Source organism: Nyctereutes procyonoides, unplaced genomic scaffold (genome assembly GCF_905146905.1).
Source record: "Nyctereutes procyonoides isolate TBG_1078 unplaced genomic scaffold, NYPRO_anot_genome, whole genome shotgun sequence".
Lineage (NCBI taxonomy): Eukaryota > Metazoa > Chordata > Mammalia > Carnivora > Canidae > Nyctereutes > Nyctereutes procyonoides.
Window position 1 is genome coordinate 4,887,623 of NW_026575029.1, and position 25,351 is coordinate 4,912,973.

At 41.2% G+C, this 25,351-nt stretch overlaps 1 protein-coding gene across 1 annotated transcript in view; it reads left to right on the forward strand.

Moving 5' to 3' along the window:
• ENPP6 (ectonucleotide pyrophosphatase/phosphodiesterase 6) overlaps nt 1-25,351 on the forward strand; it is a 111,406-nt gene that overhangs the window by 30,895 nt on the left and 55,160 nt on the right. The window contains exon 2 of the mRNA XM_055315710.1: nt 19,797-19,976. Coding sequence (XP_055171685.1) covers nt 19,797-19,976 — 180 coding nt within the window. The remainder of the gene's footprint in view (nt 1-19,796; nt 19,977-25,351) is intronic.

The window sequence follows — 25,351 nt, forward strand, 5'->3', positions numbered from 1 at the left end:
TTTGCAACCCTTATAAAAAGAATGATTGTAGGTGATGATCGTCAGTGGTTGTTGCTCGAATCAGGCAGTCCTAATGATGATGGATCCTTGCCTTAAAAAAAAAAAAATTGAATCTGAATCTAGTCAAAGCTCTAGACTGAACCAGTAGTTATCAAGAAATATAGGAGATAAAGGAAAATGTTAATAACACCACAAGGATATAATAGGACAAATCTGTAATATGAGACATTTTTCAGGACAAAAGACCCAGTTTTCTCAATTAAAAAAAATGGAGAATAAATAACAAATAAATAAAATAGAGGAGAACCCTCGTAGGTTAAAGAAGACTAACAGCCATAACCAACACATGTGGTTTTGTTTGGACCCTGATTCAAAGAAATTAACTGCACAGGTATTTTTTGAGATAATTAGGAAAATCTGAACATGGACCGAGTAACAGGTGATACTGAAGAATTATTCATTTCATTGGGTGTGAAACAATACTGTCATTTTTTTTAAAGTTCTTCAATGAAAGAAATAGACATATTTAAGATTTAAGTTATGATGTCTGGGACTTGCTCTTCAGATATTACAGTGGGAGAAGGGAAACATGAAATGAAGGCAGGATACTCTTTATTGTTGTTTATCCTAGTTTTTTCATATATTCAAAAATTCCCATAAAAGAGAACTTTTAAATTTTGTCTATGCTCTTCAGAAGAGATAAACTCACCCTTAACCCATAATAATTTTTAAAAAAGATTCTTAAAAACATTTATATATATGTATGATATATATAAAAATATATTTATAAATAAATATTTATTTATTTTAAAGAGAGAGTGCACACGAGCAGGGGCAGATTCCCCACCAAGCCAGGGAGCCTGATGCAGGCCTCGATCCCAGGACCCTGAGATCCCAGGACCCTGGGATCACGACCTGAGCCAAAGGCAGATGCTTAATGGACTAAGCCACCCAGGTGCCCCAGCTGATAAGCACTTTTAATGCAAATTAGACTGTGAGATTTGCCATGGGTGAGTAGCCTGAGGAGAGGAGCTAGGCCACGTGCTGGGGCCTGGTGCTCAGAGCCACGTGCTGCCCAGGTCCAGGACCTCACTGTAAAGCATCCTGAGGGGGCACCTGGGTGGCTCAGTGGTTGAGCGTCTGCCTTCAGTTCAGGGTGTGATCCCGGGGTCCTGGGATCAAGTCCTGTATCAGGTTCCCCAGAGGGAGTCTGCTTCTCCCTCTGCCTGTGTCTCTGCCTCTCTCTCTGGGTCTCTCATGAATAAATAAATAAAATCTTCAAAAAATAAATAAGGCATCCTGAGGCATTGCCCTTTGCCCTGAGCTCAGAGTGAGGAGGGCAAAGCGTCCAGAAATGCCCACCAAGCCTGTGTGATGGCTGCAGGAAGGTGAATCCTGGAAAATAGTGAAGGACCCAAGTGACGGCAACCCAAGCCCGCTGCTGCAGACAAAAGGAAAGCTGTTGCTGGGAGCCCGCTCAGGACAAACCCTGGAGGACTCAGTGCCCACCTCCACCTCTGGGGCTCCCTCCCCGCTGCCCACATCTGTCCCTCCTGCAGCCTGAGGCTGCCCTCCCAGGGGACACAGCTTTACACTGGGGATACTTCTGCCCGGCTTGGTCACCCAAGGGAACAGGTTCCCTCCAGCCTGGGGAATGCAGGGACAGGGCTCTGACCTGCGCGGCTCGGGCCCCGGAACAAGTGTCACTGCAGCCAGCCTGGCAGAGGGGGCCACCCTGTCCCCACTCACTGTAGGGGGGAGAGGTCTGCTCATGTAAGCTGCAGAATGGACCGTGGGTTGGGGGGAGGCATTTCCCAAGGGGCAGGAGGCTGCTCCTAGGACAGAGGGGTGCTAGGGAAGTTCAATGCTCACTGCAGTGACCCTTACGAATTGGGGTGAAAAATCACTGACCTTAAAGAGAAAGGAAGAGGAGGGTGACAAAGGGTAGGGTAATAAAATACTGAATAGAAGCAACTTCTAAAAAAAAAGAAAGGGAAACAAAACAAAGATTAGGATGGGGGGCGGGGTGGCTGAGGCCGCGGAAACTCGACGGGAGAATTCGGGTGAGTAAGGTTCGGACAGGGCGACCCCCTCACCCCCCCAACCTGCTCTGCACGGTTGGGCGCTGCCCTCTGGTCGCAGGGACTGAAGGGGCTCCCCTGGGTGCGCGGCGCCCCGGCCCCCCAGGCCTCGCTGCTGGCCTCGGAACCCGGATCCTTGGCTTGTGTGGCATCTTCACGGGCGGCGATCAGGATCCTGGGGTGCCTTCAGGCCCCGAGACTCCTCGGAAACGCGAGGCCCGCACAGGTGCGAGGCTCTTCGCATCATCTCGCATCTCGCTTGCGGCCGCCAGCAGAGGGCGCTGTCGGGCCAGGCTTGTCAGGTTCTCTCGGGCCTCCTGGACCTGCGGTGGGGCCAGCCCTTCCCGAGCAAGGCTCATAGGTGGCAGTGCTTCTTTTCTTTTCTTTCTTTTTTCTTTTCTTTTCTGTTCCCTTCAAATCTTTGATCTCACGTGTGCAAACACGAAATAAGAGGCTGCCCAGCCTCATCCCTCCCTAGAGGCCGTTCACCCCTGCGTGCTGCTTGAGAGCATCGCCCTTTAAAGGGGATTTAGGTGATGTGCACCTACTTCATGCCTGCTATGTGCCTCCAGGTATCTAACTCTACAAGAAAGGATGATTATCTCCATTTTTCAGATGAAGAAATGAAGGCTCATTAAAGTTAAATGGCTTGTGTGAGCTCCCACAGCAGGGGGAGGATTCTGACTTGGGTCTGTTGGGCTCCAGCACGCTTTCCCCAGGCCACATGCTTCTCATAGGTCCTCAGCTCCTGCCAGTTCTCATCCTGCCCGAGCTTCTACTTTTAGCTAAAGAAGCTCCTCTCTTGGGTGGTGTGGACTCCTTGGACTGGGAAACAAACTATCAGTACATCAAAAAGCTCCTTCTCACACCTAGCCAAGTGATGAATTGCTCACTTGAGTTACTCCTTCATCCGTAAGGCAAATTATCTTTCAACACATTTTATGTATGCTAAGAGCACCCAAGGAGAATTATATACACAAATCATTAGGTGAGGCGTGGTGTCAACTCCAAAGCCATCCGTTTACATGCTGATTGCTACTGCTTGTTGATCAGAGCAGGTGAGTGTGGCTACAGTGGTGACCTAACCTGGTTTTCCCTCCCATGGCTTGGGGAGCTGGTCTCACTTCTCCATGGCCACACGTGGCCAGGGTCATGACCTGGGACAGGCCAGCATCATACCTCACACATTCTAGCAAAGACAAGCAAAACTAATCACACTGACAGAAGTCAGTTTTCTTCCATTTGCTTCCTACCAAAAAAAAAAAAAAAAAAAAAAAAAAAAGGCAGGAGTGGGGTGGAATGATGGAATGGTTTTTATTTTTTTTCAGTTTTTTAACTGAAAATTGCCAACAATTTCAATTTGCCAACATATAGTATGATACCCAGTACTCATCCCATCAAGTGCCCTCCTCCGTGCCCATCACCCAGCTACCCCAGTACCCCCCACCCACCTCCCCTTCTGCAGGAATGGTTTTTATTTTTATAGATTGTTTGGTCCACACTAGATTGAGCCATTGACATTGCTGATAACCTCACAGTCCTGAACAGCTGAATTTGATAATTCTTTATCAGTTTCTGGACTTGATGGTTGATCCAATAATATTTTGATGCCTGGTCCCTGTTGTTGGAGATCACTCATCAGTCATCCCAGATTCTACACCAATTGAAAAGCTGGAGTGGAGAATGTGGGTTTTTTTTTTTTTTTTAACTGAGTTGAACTCTCCATCCTTGCCCCCCACCCCTGCTCCAGCCACAGGTGGGAATTAGAACACTCCCCTTCCCTGGTAAAAACTGTCCTGGGTTAGAGGAGAGGAAGTAAACACTTGCAGGTGGACAGGATGGGAGGGGGCTGGAGCTTGTGTTACACCAAAGTAACTACCCCAAGTTGTGTGAAGAATGTGGCCAATCTTATGTCCCTGGGGGAGAGGAGGGTACTTCAGTGTGTGTGTGTGGGGGGGCAGGATGGAGGCTTTATCACAAGGGATATCAGGTTAAAGGTATTGGCTGAATTTCATTCATATATGCAAGAATAAGGACCAGGAATAAGAAGTTCCTCCCTTTGAATACCTTCCATCTCTAGAAGTCCCTAGAAATTCTCAGTAAAATGGGACTGTGTCTCAAAAGAGATTCCATCTTAATGTAATAATTAACTCAGGCTTGTTCCTAACTTTGCACAGAGGTGAGGATAGATTAACTTGTTTGGAAATTTCTTTGAGCTTTGATAAAAATTAGCTCTCCAGAAATAAAAAGTGTTTATTTTATTTTTTAATAAAAAGTGTTTAAAATAAAAGCTTCAAGATCAACATTTTTGCCCTTATGCAGGAAAATAAGTTGTGTTTCTTTTCCTGTATCCTGGTTGTTAAATAATGGCACCAATCTAGTACATGCCAGAAAAATAAAACCGTGCATTTTTTTTTGAGTCCAGTGACCTCACAACTATGAGTGTGAATGTCTCTAATAAAAACTATCTCTCCTTTTTAACATTTGGGGTTATTTTTGTTACAGTCCCTACACTTCACACTATAATCAAAGCCTGTTATCTCGGTCTTGCAATATTTGTGACTCAGAATCTAATCATGACTGTGTCTGGCACGTAGATCAGTAGTTACATTTAAAGATGTGCAAATTTTGAGCTTTTCTTTCACCTTGACCTTGCATATTTCATTGGAAACCCCTACTTTAACATACCAAACACTGTCTTTGAACAAGTTAAGAAAAGAAGATATATTTCCCAACAGAGATGATCCTTAAAACAAATTTCAACTTGTAAGTTAGGTGCTTTGAGTAATACCTTGTTATTTCCTTTAAGTCTCTTGGGTATCAAGTAGTTATTTGAAAGTTCACCAATCTAAATGAGGTCTAAACTAATCTTTAGAGCCTCCAAATGCTCAACGGGAAGTACTGAGAGGTCTAGTAGTAGGAAATCCGACTTCTAACATTCTCAGGTTGCCTGGCTCTGAATCAGGGCTACGGTTACTTCTTGGAGCCCACATCAATTTGAGGTGTTGTATATACATTCAGTCTTTAAAATGCACCCATTAACTTGAGGCTCCCAGAATTCGGAGCTTTGGGAGCCTCTCTTTTCACAGCTGTACTTTTTCCAGGGGGAGAGGGAATGTATGATCGCTATCTGCTTCATTAGTATCCCCCTGTCTGGAAGCATTCCCTTCTTTAGAGATATTTGTGGTAATGTTTGTGCATGATAGTCGACTCTAAAGGTGAAAGTGTCTGGCTTTCTGGAGATCTGTGCACCTCTGTGTGGTTACCTTGGTGAGAGTCTCAGAAGCAAACCAGGATTATGAGGCAATTTCTATTACAATGACCAAGTCCTGATAGGTTGATAAACAGCCCAGTGGGTGCTGGGAAGCATGAGGACACTGAATCAGGGGGATCTGGCTTTCAATTGGGCTCTACCCTCTTATCAGCTGTGTGGGCACTTCCAGCCTTATATCTCCATGTACAAATGAGGATAATTGTACCCATCGCTTAGAGTTACGTTGAAGACTAAGATGGAAGCAAAGAATACTTCGTTCCAGACACATAGGAGGTGGCCAAGAACTCGTCTTACTACTAAACTGATCAGTCTTACTACTAAGCTTATTACCTGTCAAATCGGTACAGACCTTTGGCCTTCAGGTGATAAGCCCTCCTGGGAGAGTCTAACTTGGCCTCTAGCCCACCCATGCATTGCCCCAGTTAAGGTACTTCCTAAGTAGGCTGAAGCCTTGCAACCTTATACCTGGACAGGCTCACAGTCCCCTGAAGCCATCCCGTCCTTGAGGGTAGAAGCTTTCCAGATTATATAATAGCAAGCCCAACAGCAGCAGCAGAGCAGCAGCAGCAGCAGCAGTGTCCTCCTTATGGGCTTAGTAAATACTGCGGGTTGTATTGAGTGCTAGTTCGTACACCGGTGAACTAGTGTTAGTAGATCATACTAGTTAAGAGCAAGGACCCTGGATCCAGGCCCCCTGAATTGAAACCTGGCTGCACTATACCTGCTGTTGAGAGACTTCAGGAAAGTTGCCTTTCTGGGCCTCAGTTACTTCATCTGTAAAGAGGGCCAACAATAGTACTTATCCCCGAAGTGATTGTCAATATTAAATGCTATGTTAGTTTCCTGGAGCTGCTACAACAAAGCACCACACAGTGGGTGCCTTAGAACAATACGAATTGATTGTCTCACAGTTCTGGATGCCTGCAGTCAAAAATCAAGGTGTTGGCAGGGTCATACACCCCCTAAAAGCTCCAGGGAAGGGTCCTTCCTTGCCTCTTCTAGCTACTGGTAGCTCTTGGAGCTCCTTGGCTTGTAGATGGCCACCTTCTCCCCATGTCTTCACAGCATCTTCCCTCTGTGTATGTCTGCCTCTGAATCCAAACTTCCCCTTTTTAAATAAAGATATTGGTCATAATTGAGTTAGGCCAACTCTAATGACCTTGTTTTTAATTTGATTTTCCTCTGTAAAGACCCAATTTCTATCTAGATAAGGTTACTTCTTGAGGTACTAGAGATTAGGACTTGAACATATATTTTGTGGGAGGACACAATTCAACCTGTAACACCTGAACCTAGAACAATACTTGAAACATAGCAAACATTGTATATCTGTTGACAGTTTTTTTATTTTTAATATCACAATCCAGCCAGGAAAGTACTATTATTTCCATTTTAGAGATGGAAAAACTGAGGCTCCGAGAAGTGAAGGATTTGCCTCAATTCCCATAGCTCAAAAGGGAGGAGACCCCTTAGCCCAAACTGTGGTGTTCCTCACTACATGCCTGTTATCACTCCACCGTACCCATCATCTCCCAGGGTGGACAGATTGTCCTCAGCCTGGCTCAGTGTACCCATCACACATGGTTGTGACAGATATTTCCAACCAGTGGCCCCTGAGGCCTGCCCACCTCTCTGGCCTCTGCTTCATGATTTCTGCTCATGATGATGTCCAGTTAGTCGAAAATCTTTTGACTAAACTGATGGGCCTAGCATGTAACTTCATTTTTCACTTTTCAATGAGCTATTTTAATAATGATTAGACACAGCCCCATTCATCCAGTGGAAACACAGGTGGACCCCCAGAAGAATATCATAGATGACTTTAGAAATTAAAGATTCATATTACTTTGTAAGGGCAATTGTACATCAGAATGAAGAAAGCTTTTGTAGAATAGAGACATTCCTCTATTGGTTCCTTGGTGGCTGTGGGACCAGAGTGCTTACTGATATAATAGGCTATGTGGTTGTTTTCTGCATGTTTATTTACAGACATAAATCAATGGTTAAAAAAAAAGGCAAGAAGTCTTCTCTTGAAATCAGCATAAATTTATGTTCCAGAATACAGATAGAACCACCAACTCTATTGTAGTCCTGAAAAGTGAAGAGCAAAGCAAGTCATACTGAAAGACAGGATCAAGGTTCATGTTGCTTTTGTTCTGTTTGCCCCTACACCCCACGAACCACTTGTCAGCACTGTGGCCTTGAGCAAATACTGACTCTTTCACACTTAATATGTGCATAATGCAGAGAAGTCTCTTACCTCTGAATTTATAGATAGAGGATTAGACCAGGAAGTCATCTGTGGTCTCCTCCATTTCTGAGATGTATGCGGGAACCATAAACTACTCAACATGGCCCTGTGCTGGTGACATCAGGCTGGGGTGGTCCCTAATACTTAAAGATCCTACTCAAGTGGTCAGTATGATTTTCTTGAAAAATATGTGCCTTATGGTTTTCCTTGGCTTTTGTACTGTGTCTTCTCTATTTGTCTATTTGCCCGACTCCTCCTCTTCCTAGTCCTCCTGAAATCCCAGGAGGCTGACCTCCTGGATGGCCTCAGCTGGACAGAGGGAGGAGATTGAATTCGGGAGATTGGTTCTGACTCCCTGGTTCAGCGTTGGCCAAGCTCCTCTCCTTGCTCTTCAAGCCTGAGTGGAGTGGGGGTTTGGGGGGGGGTGCTGGCTCCTGCCACACATAATCTTGGGTTGCATCACCACCTTTTATTGGATCTCCCAAACACTTGCCACCCCTTTTGGTAAATAGCCCCTCTCAGGAAACTGTACCATCTGTTTACACTGCCAGGACTTACACTGAGTCAAGCCACAACTGTCTTGAACTGTACCAGCACAGCATATCATTACGAGCATCTCATCCTTTAAGGGAGTGAAGCTGAGTGATGGAAAGTGGAACTCTGTTTTACCTGAATGAGAAATATCCCCCTCTCTCATCTCTTCATCATTTTGGGCTTGCCCTCACCTCTGGGTGCACTAGATTTTGTGTCTGAAAAGTCTTCCTTAGCTTTCAAATCCCACCTCCTCAAGAAGCTTTCTCTGACTCATCCAGGATGAGTTGGCCTCCCCTCATTCTATGTTCCTCCCGGGTTCCCTGTGTACCCCTCAGCCCACTTCTCGTGCTTCATCGTGACCATGAGGTAGAAGCGGAGAGGGTGCTTCTCAGCATGACAGTTAGAGCTGCCAGGTGAAATACAGGGTTTCCTGGCCACATTTGAATTTTAGATAACCAACAGATAATATTTTAGCAGAAGTATGTTCCATGGAATATTGGGACACACAGGGGAAAAAGAAATTCATGGTTATCTAAACTTCAAATTTAACTGGGAATCTGACATCTTTGTCTTTTCCTTTTTTTCTTTTTCTTTTTTTTTCCTAAAATAAACCTGGCAACTCTAACTACAATGGCCTTCTAAAGTGGGTGGCTCCTGTTTTAAGAAACACTTGATTTTCTTTTTCCTTCTTTCCTTTCTCCCTTCCTTCCTTCCTTCCTTCCTTCCTTCCTTCCTTCCTTCCTTCCTTCCTTTTTTCCAGCATTCTATGTGCTAATGAGTATGCAAATTTGGGAGTTGAACAGGAACTCTGGAGGACTGAATTACTTTTGAGAAAACTGAAGTCTGGAGAGAAATTTGGCCAGTAGGTGCTGTGGAGCAGAGAATGGAGAAGGGGAGAGTCAGTGAGGTGGACAAGGCTGGGACCTTTACCATGAGGGGCCAAGGAGGGATATTTTGGGAATATTTTGTGTGTGGAGTTTCTTTGTAGAAATGTAATGCAATGTAGTAAATGACTGAGCTTCATTTCTGGGGTACCATGTATTATGGAAGCACGAGTCTAGAGGTGGAAGTGTCTGAAGTTATGTACAAGAATCTTGGTGGAAATAGGGTTGGAGCAAGTCATGTGGAGACCTCAAGAGAAAGGAGGCTCCAGTTGATCTTTGGATTATATTTGTTTCTGTGATTCTCCTAATAATAGCAATAAAAGTTGATGTTAACAGTGCTTACTGTGTGCTGTGTATATGTATATATGTATATGTATGTGCATATGTATGTGTAAGCACATATGTCTGTGTGTACACAAACACACTCCTCTCTTAGTTCAGTTTGAGTAAACACAAAATCTAATTACCACACTTTAGTTAAATAATACCAGTTCCCCAGCAACAGGATTCTAACTTCAGTTGCCACCCCATATTAACTACAATAAATATGGCAGCCATAATTGTAGCTGTTGTAGCATAAAGTATAATTCACTGCGGGCTCTTCAGTCCACAGATCACTATGTAAATAACGAATGTGCATCATGACCAGTGACCAATCGCATCACTTCTTTCAAAGTCTGTTGGTAATTGGTTGTCACCCATGTTACTTAGTGCAGGCACAGACAGCAAAACATGTAATTGTGTTGCCTCCTTGCCTCCCAGCGATAAACCCATTTAATTGAACTTTAATGTATTACTGGTGCCGTATAATGCTCCAGGCCACCCTAATTCTCTTCAACACTTCAACAAAGATGTGAAAATGTGCTTTTTACTCCAAAAACATTTTTAATGATCTGGCAAATAGATCTAGGCTATTTCAATTTTTAAAAGCCTATTTTCTTAATTTTTTAAAAGATTTTATTTATTCATAGAGACACACAAAGAAAGAGAGACAGAGGCAGAGACACAGGCAGAGGGAGAGGCAGGCTCCATGCGGGGAGCCTGACGTGGAACTCTATCTGGGTCTCCAGGATCATGCCTCAGGCTGCAGGCAGTGCTAAACCACTCTGCCCCTGGGGCTGCTCAAAAGCCTATTTTCTTAGATGGGCTTTTCTTGGCCAGGCTTTTGATGCTACAGTGGGGGATCATGCAGTTTTTTTTAGCTAGGTTTTGGAAGAAATATGACCTAAACATGTAGCCGAAAACATCCATGCCTCGTGGAAGCAAGTAATACGCATACAATGTGACAGAAACGTGCTGCATCATCCAAATAACTTTGCAGGATCAGAACCACAAATAAATGGAATCACAGGGGAAATAGTTGATTGGGGGATTTGGACATCAGCACCATCAGAGACGGTCACCGTGCAGCCAGAGGAACTTAGCGAAGGTGATCTTAATGACATAAATGAAGATGTCGATCTCATCTGTGATGAGAAGGATGAAGATGTCCTAAAGTGACACTAGCAGAAATCTTCACATTAAAAGAATTCTCAGAGATATTTCATGACATTGAAAGCACAAAGGATAAAATGTTTGAAGCTGATCCAAACTTAGAAATGGTAGGACAGTTTGCTAAGACAAGGAAAATATGCTTGCTTGGATCATGTTGTATCTTGGGAAAAAGTAGACAAGCACTCTTCAAACCAGTCTGATAAGTTTTATTTTTACTGAGAAATAAGAGTCTTTGTCAATATTTCTAATGTTTAAAATTACAATGTGCTAATGAGTATTGATTTTCCTATTTTCTTCATTTCTCCATTCATCAATTGATAGACACTTGGGCTGCCTCCATAGTTTGGCTATTGTAAATAATGCTGTCATCAACATAGGGGTACATATATCTCTTTGAATTAGTACTTTCATATTCTTTGGGTAAATACCCAGTAGTGGAATTACTGGATAATATGGATAGCTCTATTTTTAATTTTTAAAGAAACCTCTGTATTATTTTCACAGTGGCTTCCCCAGTTTGCATTCCTATCAACAGTGCACAAGGGTTCCTTTTTCTTCACATCCTCGCCAACACACGTTGTTTCTTGTCTTTTTGATTTTAGACATTCTCACAGATGTGAGGTGATGTCTCATTGTGCTTTTGATTTGCATTTCCTTGATAATGAGTGATGTTGAATATCTTTTCATGTGCTTGTTGGCCATCTGTATGTCTTCTTTGGAGAAGTGTCTGTTCCTGTCTTCTGCTCATTTTTAAATTAAATTATTTGTCTTCCTGGTGTTGAGTTATAGAAGTTCTTTATACATTTTGGATACTAACCCTTTATTGGATATGTCCTTTGCATAGATCTTCTCCCATTCAGTAAGTTGTCTTTATTTTGTTGATTTTTTCCTTTGCTGTGCAGAAACTTTTAATTTTGATGTGGTCCCAATAGTTTATTTTTGCTTTTGTTTCCTTTGCCTCAGGAGACATATCTAGAAAAATGTTGCTATGGGCAATGTCAAAGAAATTACTGCCTGTGCTCTCTTTTGGATTTTTATGGTTTTAGGTCTCACATTTAAGTCCTTAATCTATTTTGAGTTTATTTTGTGTATAGTATAAGAAAGCGGTCCACTTTCACTCTTTTGCATGTAGCTGTCTAGTTTTCCCAGCACCATTTATTAAAGAGACTATCTTTTTCCCATTGCATATTCTTTCCTCCTTTGTTGAATATTAATTGACCATATAATGATGGGTTTATTTATAAGCTCTTTATTCTGTTCCCTTGATCCATGTGTCTATTTTTGTGCCAGTACCATACTGTCTTGATTGCTCAGCTTTATAGTATATCTTGAAATCTGGGAATGTGAGACTTCCAGTTTTGTTCTTCTTTTTCAAGACGGCTTTGGCTACTCAGGGTTTTTTTGTGATTCTATACAAATTTTAGGATTATTTGTGTTCTGTGACAAATGCTGCTGGTATTTTGATAGGGATTGCATTAAATATTTAGATTTCTTTCGGAGTATGGACATTTTAATAATATTTGTCCTTTCAATCCATGAGCATGGGATATTTTTTCATTTGTTTGTATTGTCTTGAATTTCTTTCATCACTACTTTACAGTCCTCAGATCTCCTTGGTTAAGTTTATTCTTAGGTATTTTATTATTTTTGGTGCAATTATAAATGGGATTATTTTCCTAACTTCTCTTTCTGCTGGTTCATTATTACTTTATAGAAATGCAACGGATTTCTGTATCCTGTGAAACTTACTGAATTCATTTATCAGTTCTAATTTTTTCTTGGTGGAGTCTTTAGGGTTTTTATGTATCTCGTCATCTGAGAAGAGTGTAAGTTTTACTTCTTCCTTATCAATTTGGTTGTGTTTTATTTATTTTTGTTGCCTGATTATTGTGGCTAGAATTTCCAGTATTATATTGAATGAAGGTGGTGAGAGTGGACATCCTTGTCTTGTTCCTGATCTTACAGGAAAGGTTCTCAGTGTTTTACCATTAAGTACAATATTAGCTGTGGCTTTTTCATATATGGCCTTTATTATGTTCAGTTATGTTCCCTCTAAACCCAGTTTGTTGAGGGTTTTTATCATGAATGGTTGTACTTCGTTCAAATGCTTTTTCTGTACCTATTGAAAGGATCACCTGGTTCTTATCCTTTTTTTAATTAATATGAAGTATTATGTTGATCGATTTGCAAATATTGGACCACCCTTGTATCCTGGGAATAAATCCAACTTGATAGTGTTGAATGATTTTTTTAATGTGTCGTTGGATTCAGTTTGCTATTTTTTTGTTGAGAATTTTTGCATCTATGTTCATCAGAGATATTGGTCTATAGTTCTTTTTTTTGCAGTGTTTTTATATGATTTTGGTATCAGAGTAATGCTGGCCTCATCGAATGAAGTTAGAAGCTTTCCTTCCTCTTCTATTTTTTGGAATAATTTGAGAATAATAGGTATTAACTCTTCTTTAAATGTTTAGTAGAATTCATCTGTAAAGCTGTCTGGTCTAGGACTTTTGTTTTTGGGAAGTTTTTTTGTGATTCAATTTCATTGCTGGTAATTTGTCTGTTTAAATGTTTAACTTCTTCCTGATTCAATTTTGGGAGGTTATATGTTTCTAGGAATGAATGCATTTCTTCTGGGTTGTCCAATTTGTTGGCATATAATTTTTCATGACATTCTCTTATAATCTTTTGTATATCTGTGGTGTGGGTTATTTCTCCTCTTTCATTTCTGATTTTGTTTATTTGAGCCCCACCCCCTTTTTGATGAGTCTGGTTAAAGATTTATCTATTTTGTTGATCTTTTTAAAGAATCAGTTCCTGGTTTAATTGATCTGTTCTATTGGTTTTTTAGTTTCTATTTCATCTATTTCTGCTGTAATCCTTATTATTTGCTTCCTTTCACTAGTTTTGGATTTTGTTTTTTCTTCTTTTTCTAGCTCTTTTAGGTGTAAGATTTGGTTATTTACTTGAGATTTTCCTTGCTTCTTAAGGTAGACCTGTATTTGCTATAAGCTTCCCTCTTAGAACAGCTTTTGCTGCATCCCAAAGATTGTGGACCATGCGTTTTTGTTTTCATTAGTCCTCATATATTTTTTATTTCATTTTTTATTTCTCAGTTGACCCATTCATTATTTAATAGCATGTTATTTAACTTCCATGTATTTGTGGTCTTTCTAGAATTTTTCTTATGGTTGATTCCTAGTTTCATAGCATTGTGGTTGGAAAAAATGCATAGTATGACTGATCTTTTTCAATTTGCTGAGACTTGTTTTGTAGCCTAAAACGTGATTTATCCTGGAGAATGTTCCATGTGCACTTGAAAATAATGTATATTCTGCTGTTTTAGGATGGAATGTTCTGAATATATCTGTTAGATCCATCTCTTCCAATATGTCATTCAAAGCCACTGTTTTCTTGTTGATTTTTCTGTTTGGATTATCCATCCATTGATGTAAGTGAGGTGTTAAAGTCCCCTACTATTATTGTATTACTGTCAATTACTTTCTCGGTTTGTTATTAGCTACTTTGTGTATTTGGTGCTCCCATGTTGAATGAATAAATATTTATAATTGTTATATCTTATTGTTGAATTGTTCTCTTTATGATTATCTAGTAGTCCTTCTTGGTCTCTTGTTAGAGTCTTTGTTTTAAAGTCTATTTTGTCTGATATAAGTGCTGCTACCTCAACTTTCTTTTCACTTTGATTTGCATGAAAAATGCTTTTCCATCACTTTCACTTTCAATCTGCCTGGGTCTTTAGGTCTGAACTGGATATTTTTTAGGCAGTAAATAGATGTGTCTTGCTTTTTTAAATCCATTTTGTCACCCCAATGTCTTTTGATTGGAGCATTTAGTACTTTTATATTCAAAGTAATTATTGATAGATATATACTTATTGCCATTTTGTTAATTGTGTTATAGTTGTTTCTTTAACTCTTCTCTGTTCCTTTCTTCTCTTGCTCACTTCTGTCACGGTTTGTTGACTTTCCTTAGTGATCTACTTGGTTTTATTTCTCTTTATTTTTGTGCATGGTCATTTTTATGGTTCTACAGTACCATGCAAAGGAAGAACAGCATATTTGTATGTATATGTCACAATAATTATTATCACGCTCATTATTCTGATGAGAAAATTAAGCTTCAGAGAGTCTAAGCTACTTGTCCAAGGTCACGCAGATAGTAAATAGTAGAGCTTGGAATCACATCTATGCAGTCTGCCTCCAACATCTGCCCCCTTAATCATTAAACCACAATGTTGCCTCTACCAAGCCATGAGCACTTCAAAGACAGAGATCTTAGCTTGTGGTCTTTAAATGCCTGGCATATAAATGTGTGATAAATACACGTTGGATGAATGAAAAAAAAGAGAATAAATGAAATAAGGAACTATAAAAAGAATTAACATTAACTATTTGAAAATAATGAGAACAAATTAAGACCAGTTAAAGACTAAGTAGCAGCAACCCTATAGATGTCCATCAGTTATAGGTAAAATGGAGCGATCTGTAATCATCCCATTTGATGTGAAGGCCAGCCATTGCTGAGATGTTTGGAAACATATAACAGGTGCAGAAGATTATGAGTATTTGCTAAGAAACTTCTGGTGATGGTCATTACATCAGAACACACTTGACTAAGACTTTGGGGAATAAAAAATGAAGGTTTCTTGTCCTGTTCCTCTCATACAGTGGTTCTAGGTATTGAAACTATTCCATGAGCATCCTCTGAGAAAGGCAGGCAGTAGCCCCTGTGCTTGCCACTGGCCAGAGTAGCCACTAGCAGCTCCTAGTCAAATGCAGCAGCTCTTAAACTGAGGTGGCATCTATGGATGGGCTTCAAGAGTTCACAGGTCCTATGGAGGACACTTAATGGAATGAGCCCTGTGTATTATATGCAACTGATGAATCACTAAATTCTCTCTCTGAAATTAATTTTTAAAAGCAGTCCACAGCCTTCAGGTATCAGATTGATTGCCACATTTTGTGTTAACAAGTTTATAAACTCTACAGGAGGTAAAATGAAAAAAATATTCAACTGCTTTTGGAAATTTTTGTACCGGGAGCTGTCCCCATTTTTAGAGTGAGTACTACACCTTCTGGGTTTTAAAGCCCCACCTGGCTGTCATTTGGAGGAGAGGATGAACAGAAGTAGACTTTCTTTACACCATACTTGAAAACCACCTGAGATTTGTGGTTTGTGTCCATGTCAGGAAAGTTTCTGTTGAAGTCTTGAGGAAAGGGTCCAAATAATCAAACTATAGAAAAGCTCTGTTTGGAAAGCCTAAACCAGAGGAAAATCAAGAAGAGTTGCAGATGTATAAAAATAGATATGGGTCAGGCAGAAATATGGAGATGAGAGCTTGTGGGCTGCAGAAGCCAGTACATTGTGTTTTGTTCTGTTCTGTTTTTACAGCCACCGCATTTGCTGAGGCAATAAAAATGAAAGAACAAGAGAGAGACAGGGTAGGTAAGGAAACCAGCTTGAGTAAAAGTGGACTTAGACTGTTACAAGTATAGACTGCCAGCCTTAATATATTCATGGAAAGAAATCAGCTCATCTGGGAGAGAAGATTCAGAGCAGACATGAGATAGGGAGCATACATCCTCCTGCTGGCTTCCATGAAAGACAACGCTTCCTCAAACAAAGGGATGCCCCTGGGGACTAACACAGCATCTGTGATTAAGCCTTTGAAGAATACACCCTGCCACCTTAACTCAAGGCCCCAGTCTACCAAAAGAATAAAACCTACTTTGCTAAACAGGGGTCTGAGGTTAACCTTGTTGGAAGAGCTCCAGTCTACACTTGGAAACCCTTTAACTCACCTAGAAAGAAGTACTGATCCCAGGATCTTCTTTAGGTACCATTCACTTACAGGAAGTGAACAGGAACCTCTTCGTTCCAATATATCACTTCCAGCCTTTGGAGAAGTGTTGATCTCCATATGTCTGAGCGTCCTTTAGAATAGATGAGCCACTCTGGGCCAGCCTAGACCAGCTGGTGTGCTAGATGAGAGGAGGAACCACAGCTACCTTTGGGGTCTTTGTCTTAAAGATACTTCCCTAAAGAATGTCATATTAAAGTTATCAGAGCTCACTTGAGTCAGAGGGCACCACAGATTCAATTGTTGTGTAAAGGGAGTACCAAGGCTAATGCTACATCTTACATAATGGGAAGAAGAAAAGATCCATCAGGAAAAAAGCTAAGGGACTCAGATAACCACAGGAAACAGGATTTCATCATTTAAAAATTTAAAATATGTCAGAATTGTGTGTTAACTACACACGTAGATCCTGTCTCTCCTCAGTGAAGCCCTATGGATGTTTCAAAAAAAAAATATGTGTAAGAGATGGAGAATTTAATTTTAACAGAAATTCTCTGGAAGAATGTTCTCTCTCTGTCTCTCTCAGTCTCTCTCTCTCACAAACACATCGTCCACAATCCAGTCATAAGACAGCTCTACAATCCACAGGAGGCTCCTTATAATTTTTTACCCAGAGAGCAAAAGAGGGTGAGAGAGTTTGCACCCTCTAGGATCTAGACAGTTGGGTGTGAGTGTTGAAAAGAAGAAAAACATTTTATCAAATGATATTGTGGGATTTCTGAGGTATACAATTTATAAGTACTTAAAAAATTATTTACTTTTTTCTTTCTTTTTTAAATTATTTTCAGTTGCTTCATCCTTCTTTGAAGTATCACCTCGCGGAAACTGCATCACATGAGGCCTGGTTAGATTTGGGTTTCAGGCATCTCTTCTAAAATAGCCAAAACAGGGATCCCTGTGTGGCGCAGCGGTTTGGCGCCTGCCTTTGGCCCAGGGCACGATCCTGGAGACCCGGGATCGAATCCCACGTCGGGCTCCCGGTGCATGGAGCCTGCTTCTCCCTCTGCCTATGTCTCTGCCTCTCTCTTTTTTTCTCTGTGACTATCATAAATAAATAAAAATTTAAAAAAAAATTAAAAAAAATAAATAAAATAGCCAAAACAGTTTCAGATAAAAGCAGATTCCTATACCCTTCCTACTTGGTATCTCTCCCCATTATTCTCATATCTGATATTCTGAGCCTTTCCAGCCCTTTCCTGTGATTCATCTAGAAACTTCTTGGTTTACCGACTTTGGTAATGCATCCCAAACCCTTTTCAATTTTGCACCCTTGCCCAGTGTCTGTGACACCAGCTCCAGATAAGATACATCTGCTATTAAGAGGACATTAAAGAACATCTACAGGGAAAGACTGGAAAGGACACATTTCCCAGTGAATATTACCATGATTATCTTGCCTTGTGAAAAGGGTGAGGATTTGTAGGGTAATAAAAAATGTTTTAGATACAAGACACAGTATTTTGGTTTTTTTTTTAATAAATTAATTTTTATTGGTGTTCAATTTACCAACGTACACAATAACACCCAGTGAAGACACAGTATTTTTTTTTAAATTCTTTGACTTATTTTTGTCTCTCAAGAGCTTCATCTTTATTTTTTTTTTCATTTATTTATGATAGTCACAGAGAGAAAGAGAGAGAGAGAGAGAGAGGCAGAGACACAGGCAGAGGGAGAAGCAGGCTCCATGCACTGGGAGCCTGACGTGGGATTCGATCCCAGGTCTCCAGGATCACGCCCTGGGCCAAAGGCAGGTGCCAAACTGCTGCGCCACCCAGGGATCCCCAAGACACAGTATTTTGAATAAAGAAAGCAGGTAGAAGTTTTACTCAAGACAGGATTCACCTTGATATTATTAAACTTTGATAGCCTAAAATAACATAATCAAACAATAAGAAGTATGCCCCTACTTTTAATGAGTTAGAACATATTAGGATTTGTTCTCAAAAGAGTGGGTGAGAATCCTTACAGTTCTCAAGTTAAGGTGGCAACCTGGTCCCCTTCTTAGTCCTGTCCCAAGGAAGCCTGTCTCTTTTATGCAAAGGAACCTCTGTTAAGTATTATATTACAAGGTACTTGAGGTTGGGGACTATCCAATTTATTTTGAATCTTTATGCCTATCACAATGTAGAACCCAGAGAAGCATTGAATACACGTCAGTTGAAGAAATAAATGTAACTAAGTTCCTTAACCATTGGAGAAATCGTTCAAAGTTTTTATTTTATTTTATTTTATTTTTTAATTTTGTCAGTCCACATGTGACACCTTTGGTCAGAGTCAAAAAGCTAACCCTGCATCCTTGGGGATTCATTTTTATTTTTGGATCTCTGGGCTTTAAATTCAAAGCATGATTTGTAGGAGGCCGGGGTTTCTGCTGTGAAATAAAAGGTTTTTCCTTTATAATATTTTGGGTCTCCAAATTTTCAAAACTGTATTTTATGGTTTCTCTTTGTTTTTGTTTAAAAATAAATTTGTTGTGTGTGTTGGGGGTGAGGTAGAGGTGTTCAAGAAGAAAGAACAATAGCGAACAAACGAAAAAAGTCACTTTGATTAAGCATAGTTAGTGAGCTCAGTGAAGCATGTTTCATCCTGATGCCAAATGACGCTCACGAAAATTGCAGCAATTTTTGATGCACTTGCCAATGTTTGTGTTATTTTTACTTTAAAGATGTAGCAGATTGCTCCAAAATAAATAATTTAAGCCTAGCGTTTCAAAAGAGTCCAAGCACTTGCGTCTTTCACTTCTGGCTTCTCTTCTGGGACTAAGCTGTGCCCAACAGAAGCAATCCTCATTTCTATATAACACTCCATTTGGAGGGCTGTTTTCTTGCTTTGTTTTTCAAAGTTGAATCTATTTCTCACCATTCTGTTCCAAATGTCGTAGATTCTATCATTGTTCTGAGCTGAAGCAATAACTCCTCTTATCCAGGAACACAAGGAAATAAACTCCAAAGCATCTAGATTCATGACTTTATGGAGGACTTTATGGGAGGAGGGTTTCAAAGGGGTGCTCTGGGGTGAGACCTAATCCAAGCTCCACGGGAATCTACAATTTCCATACTGGTTCATATTTAGATTTTGAGCCATGAACAATGGGTCAGATTTTGTGCACAACATCCTCAGGATAACTTAGAATAGATTGGCAAATGAACTTCACACAAAATGACCCCATCCTCAAATTATTAGACTTCTCATCTGATTGTCTTTGTGGTACAATCTAAGAGGGAAGAAACATCTATGATAAAAAAAAATTAAAAGTGAATTTTTGTGCTATTCTGTACTTCCTAACTGCGCATGAATGGCTTTTATAAGCAGAAAAGAGAAAATGGCTTTTACCAAAAGATAAAATATAAAAAGACTAGAACAATAAATTGACAGCCTTGTGTTCTCATCAACACAGGCCGCCATTGTGAGGTCCATCAGATGATTGGGAACTACATGTGGGACCCTAACACCAACAAGTCATTTGACATTGGCGTCAACAGAGACAGCCTGATGCCTCTCTGGTGGAATGGATCAGAACCTCTGTGGGTCACTCTGACCAAGGCCAAAAGGAAAGTCTACATGTATTACTGGCCAGGTGAGTGTGTTGACATCCAGGCCCTTCCAGCCTCTCAAATCTCAAACACTGTGGAGTCTCTGAAAACAAATGATGTAGTTTTCATGTTCAAAGACCAAGCCAAGTTTTGGAAAATGGGATCTTTACAGGAAATATGTCTTACAGGCATGTGTTTTAAACTTTTGTTTTGAGCTCTCTAGCATTAGACCAGACACAATGCTGTTTCCTGATTTCCTTGCTTCAGCAATATTGCTGTAGTATATCATGCTTTTTCATGTGCAAAATTTTGGATATCCAAAAGAGATAAATTATGTGTTGCTTCTCTGCTTTACAAAAGAATTTGGCATACTATTTCTATAGATTTTGAGCTCCCCTGCAAGTTGAAAAGAGGATTCAAAGCACTTACAACTTTTTGGTACTGCATTAAGTGAATTCTCTTTGTATTAATATTCCTCCTGTACATCATAGATCAATGAGAAACTAAATTACTTACTGCAATGAGGTAAGTCATCATGCAAACTACCCTGGCTGCTGTGAGAAGTCTTCAGAATACTCTTGTCTTGGCAGTCAAAAATCTTTCACTAAGGATGAGAGGATTCAGTGATAACAAAATAATCAACTTACAGTTGTCTTCCCATTGATGGAATTCATTCTTCAGGTAAGCGGGTAATATGACTTCCCTATGTACACGGCTTTAGACACACTTCTTTCCAAATTCTTAATGGTGTAATACTGCTGATTGCCATGATGGAAGAAGATGTCAGGAGAGGCCTAGAAGAAATGAAGGGATTTAATGGGGAGAGGCAGCGGTGGGGGTGGGGGAGCTCACTTCCCTGGGTTAGAGGACAGCAGCAGCCTGATAAAGTTGTGAGAGTGTGGTGGGTTGTGGGGGAAGGTGGCAGGTGGGGGTCGGGGAGAGCAGAGAGAAGGATGAGTAAGCCGAGGCTGAATCACAGATGGCCCACACTGAAGGCGTGGGCCTTCAGCAGGGTTTTGGAGGAAGCTGGTTGGAGATGGTCACATGGGGAGCTGCTCAGGGCACTCAAGGCTGTGCCAGCTCTTGGAGGAGCATAGAACACAGACAGATGGAGACCATGGAAAACCGACCCACAGTCATGCTGGGGAAAATTGCCACAGAGCAGAGACTAGCACCCATAGGTGAGTCCGTGAAGGCCAGAGCAGGCTGCATAAATTCAAAACTAGGTAAAAGAACAATTAGACACAGGCTGGCTCTGCTGGCAGATAGAATGTCAGGGAGAGTACTGGAGTTTCTTCCGAAGACACCTGGGGTTCTGCCCATAGCTACTACCTCAGCTGACCTGATTTCAAGCAAGGGGAGGGTTTAAGAGGACTTCATTGCTTCAGATGGAGACTCAACTTTTCAGAGTTGGACATGAGATCAAGAAAAGAAGTCAGTCCACGAGCCAAGCTGATCAGATTTGCTAAAGGAGCCGAGCTCATGGTTCCGCCCAATATGATGAGGTCTCAAGCCAAAGGATGCATGTTGAGGTCATTCTCAGAAATCTTTATCAACAAATGCAAGGGCCCACAGGCATAGGCCTAGGAGAAGGAACAGATTGGGCATGCTTCCTTAGGGACCACCTTAGAAAAATCCAAGGACCATCAAGATGCGTGTTGCCCCAGTGCTATAAGGGACATCTTACATCTTACGGTGGCTGGTTAATTTAACTTTCTATCTTAGAACTTGAGCCTTTCATGCTCTGAAGAGCACAACCCTCATCATCTCTCCCTAGCTCCCCACGTGTTGCCTCCTCTACACATGACCTCCTATCGGTGGCCTTTCAGATAGCAGTAGATACCATTGCACATGAAGGTAGGCAATGGTCCTGAAGGGCAACAGCTGCCATATTTTAGTCCTCTCTCTGCAGCGTTACAGAGCATTATTCTATATCTCATCCTGAAGGATCTGGCTCCTTCATGATACTAAACAACTTGAAGTTATATATCCCTGAGTATATATAAGAAAAAAATCTCAAAGCTAATTTGCATGTAAAATATCATGTTCTCCTCCAAAATAGCTCCTTAAGGGCAAGAAAGGCCCAATTGCTTCTTTTGATTCACAGTTTAACAGCTAATGTGATGTGACAAATATGCCTTAAGATCAGTTTGTAGTGTTAACTGTTGGGAGGAAAGAAGCTAAAAAGAAAGTCTCCTAGAATTCTTCAGTGACCTAAATGAAGATTAGCTAAAGATCTGGTCATGATGAAGTCTTAATAGAAATTGGATGAAAAGTCTCTTGTATCTCAGACACTGTCCAGTCCTTCTAGGCATCTAGTTTAGAAGGATCTCTAAGAGCTAAGTGCCTCTGAAGGCCCTGCCACCCAACCCAGCCAGGAGTACTCTTGCACCCTCCATTCTTACTGGCTGACAGATGGGGGATTAATGGTCACTGCTATCCTTTCTCCCTCCACTCTGGCCCCTCCAGCCCCTCCAGAGCTAACAGCCCACTGAGTGTTCATTTATCTCTGCGAGATTAAGTGAAGTGCGGTGGCATTTCTTCTAAACATGACTTGATTTTATTTTTCTTCTCAAATCCTCCTTTTCCTTCTCCACTTCCCACAGGACATTGTACAGACCTCTGGATGAGGCCTGGAAAATCTTCATTGCTCCAGTGAGCTGTGTTATGACACTTTGAGTCTCGCCGTGAAGTCAATATTTAGAAGTGCAATTTAGAAATGGCAGTAGTTCAAGTTTTCCTGTCAGGTAGATAAAGCAGCAGACGGAAAAATTCATCAGTGGTGAAGAGTCCAAAATAGTCCACCTCATGGCTCGAGAAATTTAATATTGTTAACAGACCCTTTATTACCCCACCCAATGGTGCCATTGAACTTTGCAAGGAGAATTGTACCATGGGAAATGATCCCAGGCCCTAAATCAAGTATTTCTTTGGGAAGCCCAAAGAGATCATCCAGTAACCGCATGGCTGGGGCCTAGCAGTGCTCTGCCAAGAATAAGAGCTGAGTGCTTGTTGTTCGCTAATTTTATCCCCTATTCCATTCCTATGGTTTGCGATCGAAGAGGCTCCAATATTCACTTCATATTAAGGGCAACCCAAAGCAGAGTAGGACCGAGGAGGAAAAATGAAGGGAGATGGGAAGATAAGTAAGATACTGTATGGAAACAGAGTTTGAGGTCCTTGGACAGTTGGTGCTGTCATACACAGTGGCAGTGGTTTTAACGTTTATTCTTACGGTTATCATGAAAAACAAAAAAGGAACAAAAATTAGAAACTTTTTAGGAGTCTTTGGTTAAAACTCTTTGGAGGGTTTGAAGACTCTGAGTTCAGGGTCTTTTATCATGTGTTTTGCAGTGTGAACTCCCTGCAGTCAAGCACTCAGGGAGACTTGGGAGCAACCATTCATATGGCCCTAGATAGTGTTGGGTGTGGGTCTGGGCTCTTCCACTGATCTCTTTCTGTCCTGTGCAGGTGTTCAGTTAGATAGGACACTTTCTGTATGGGGAAAGACACATTTCCACCTAGTTTTCCCTTCCATACTTTTCAGAGGTGGGCTAGTTGGGGATTTTATGGGTGGGTATCTAACTTAGATCCTGTCAAGTTTTGGTTGTTACAAGCAAGGCAATTTCATCTGCATAAGGGGACATGCACTGGCTATTGATTAAGAATTGTGGATTGTTCACAGCATCTTCCCCATTCTTGCCACGGTGGGTTCCTGACAGCCTTCAGCTTGGCTGAATTTAGATGCCTACACTCAGGCACGGGGACAATTAGGGGCCCAGCATCAATTATACAAATGTCTGAGTTAACATTATGTATGGCTCAGTTCTTTGGCTCTATGAACAGGACTCCAAATATCTGGATAAAACCTGAAGATTTTTTTCAGACAAATATTTGACATTGCAAGTGCAAAGGATCCAGAGTTTCACTGAATTTTCTAATAATATCACCAGTTGAGCATTAGGATTTAAGATGTATGTAATTTTAGAACCCAAAGAGGCCCTGCTATGTAGTTTGCTGATTCTTACAGCTGATTCAAGGCCTTGTTAGGAAACTTATCAATACTATGGATCCCTTTTGCAGAAGAACACACCCATGCATACAACATTCATAATTCTTGCTTATTTATTTTTTAGATTTTTATTTATTCATGAGAGACACACACACACACACACATACAGAGAGAGAGAGAGAGAGAGAGAGAGAGAGAGAGAGACATAGGCAGAGGGAGGCTCCATGCAGGGAGCCCGATGTGGGACTCAATCCCGGGACTCCAGGATCACACCCTGAGCCGGAGGCAGACGCTCAACCGCTGAGCCACCTAGGTGTCCCTGTGCTCTTTTAATATAAGAAACTACAATGATAAGGATTGGCAAATGGTCTCTGACATAACAATACACATATATCTAATCTATATCTAATTGATTTGATTTTTTTAATGTGATAGAAACATGTGTTAAGAATCACTGAAGTACCAAGTAAAACTCATGCTCCTATAATTAATCTTGTCTGGTTGGAAGGGGCTTGGGTCAAAATTCTCTAAGACTCTTTGGGTTGAATTCACCTTGAGTCATTTCCTTCGTTTGTCAGGAAATATGGTAAGGTCTGCAACACTGGTGTTTCTGTCTGCGTTAGCAAGAAAAAGTATGAATTCTCATTTCCAGTTGGAGGCTGTCTCAAAGAAGTGATCTTCAAAAGCATTCTGCAGGACTTCTAGGTGGCAACGATTTCTGCTGCAGAGAAACTGAGGAGGTGTGTTGCCTATCTGGACTGCTGCCTGCAGGAACAGTTCCTCCAGTGCTGGAAAGTTTTCATAGTTGTCCAACTACCTGCAATCTCCTCTCACAGGCTGGCGTCTTGGCCAAAAGAGCTCACAGTTTCTCATCAGCATCCATTATGGTAATTAGAAAGCCTTAAAGAGAAATCCAGGGATGAACTTCTATTCTTCACAAGTCGTGGCAACTCTGTCTCTTCATAAAACAAGTTAAAAGGGAGTGACTCTGGGCCCTGAAATCAGCTCTTAGGAAACAATTATGAGCAAAAGCAGATACAAGCTCTCCTCATTCTATTCCCCCTCCCTCCAGGAACTCACCATCCCATGGAGGAGACAGATGATAATCTTATACTTGCCCAAATAAATGTAGAAATCCACTTGTTCAAAGTATAATAATGAAAAGTATATTGCATTATGACATCATCTAATAGGGAATTTGGCTTCATCTGAGAGGGTGACAAGAGTTGACATCTTGGGTAAGTTGGGGAGTTGGTGGGAAGGAGTACCCAGGCTGAGGGAACAGAAGCAGCAGGCTCAAGAAGCTGAGAGGGAAGGATGGATGAGGTGTGGATGAGGAGGAGAGAAGCTGAGGTGGGCCAAGTTCTGTGGGCCAAGATGGAGAATTTATTCCCATCCCGAGAGGAA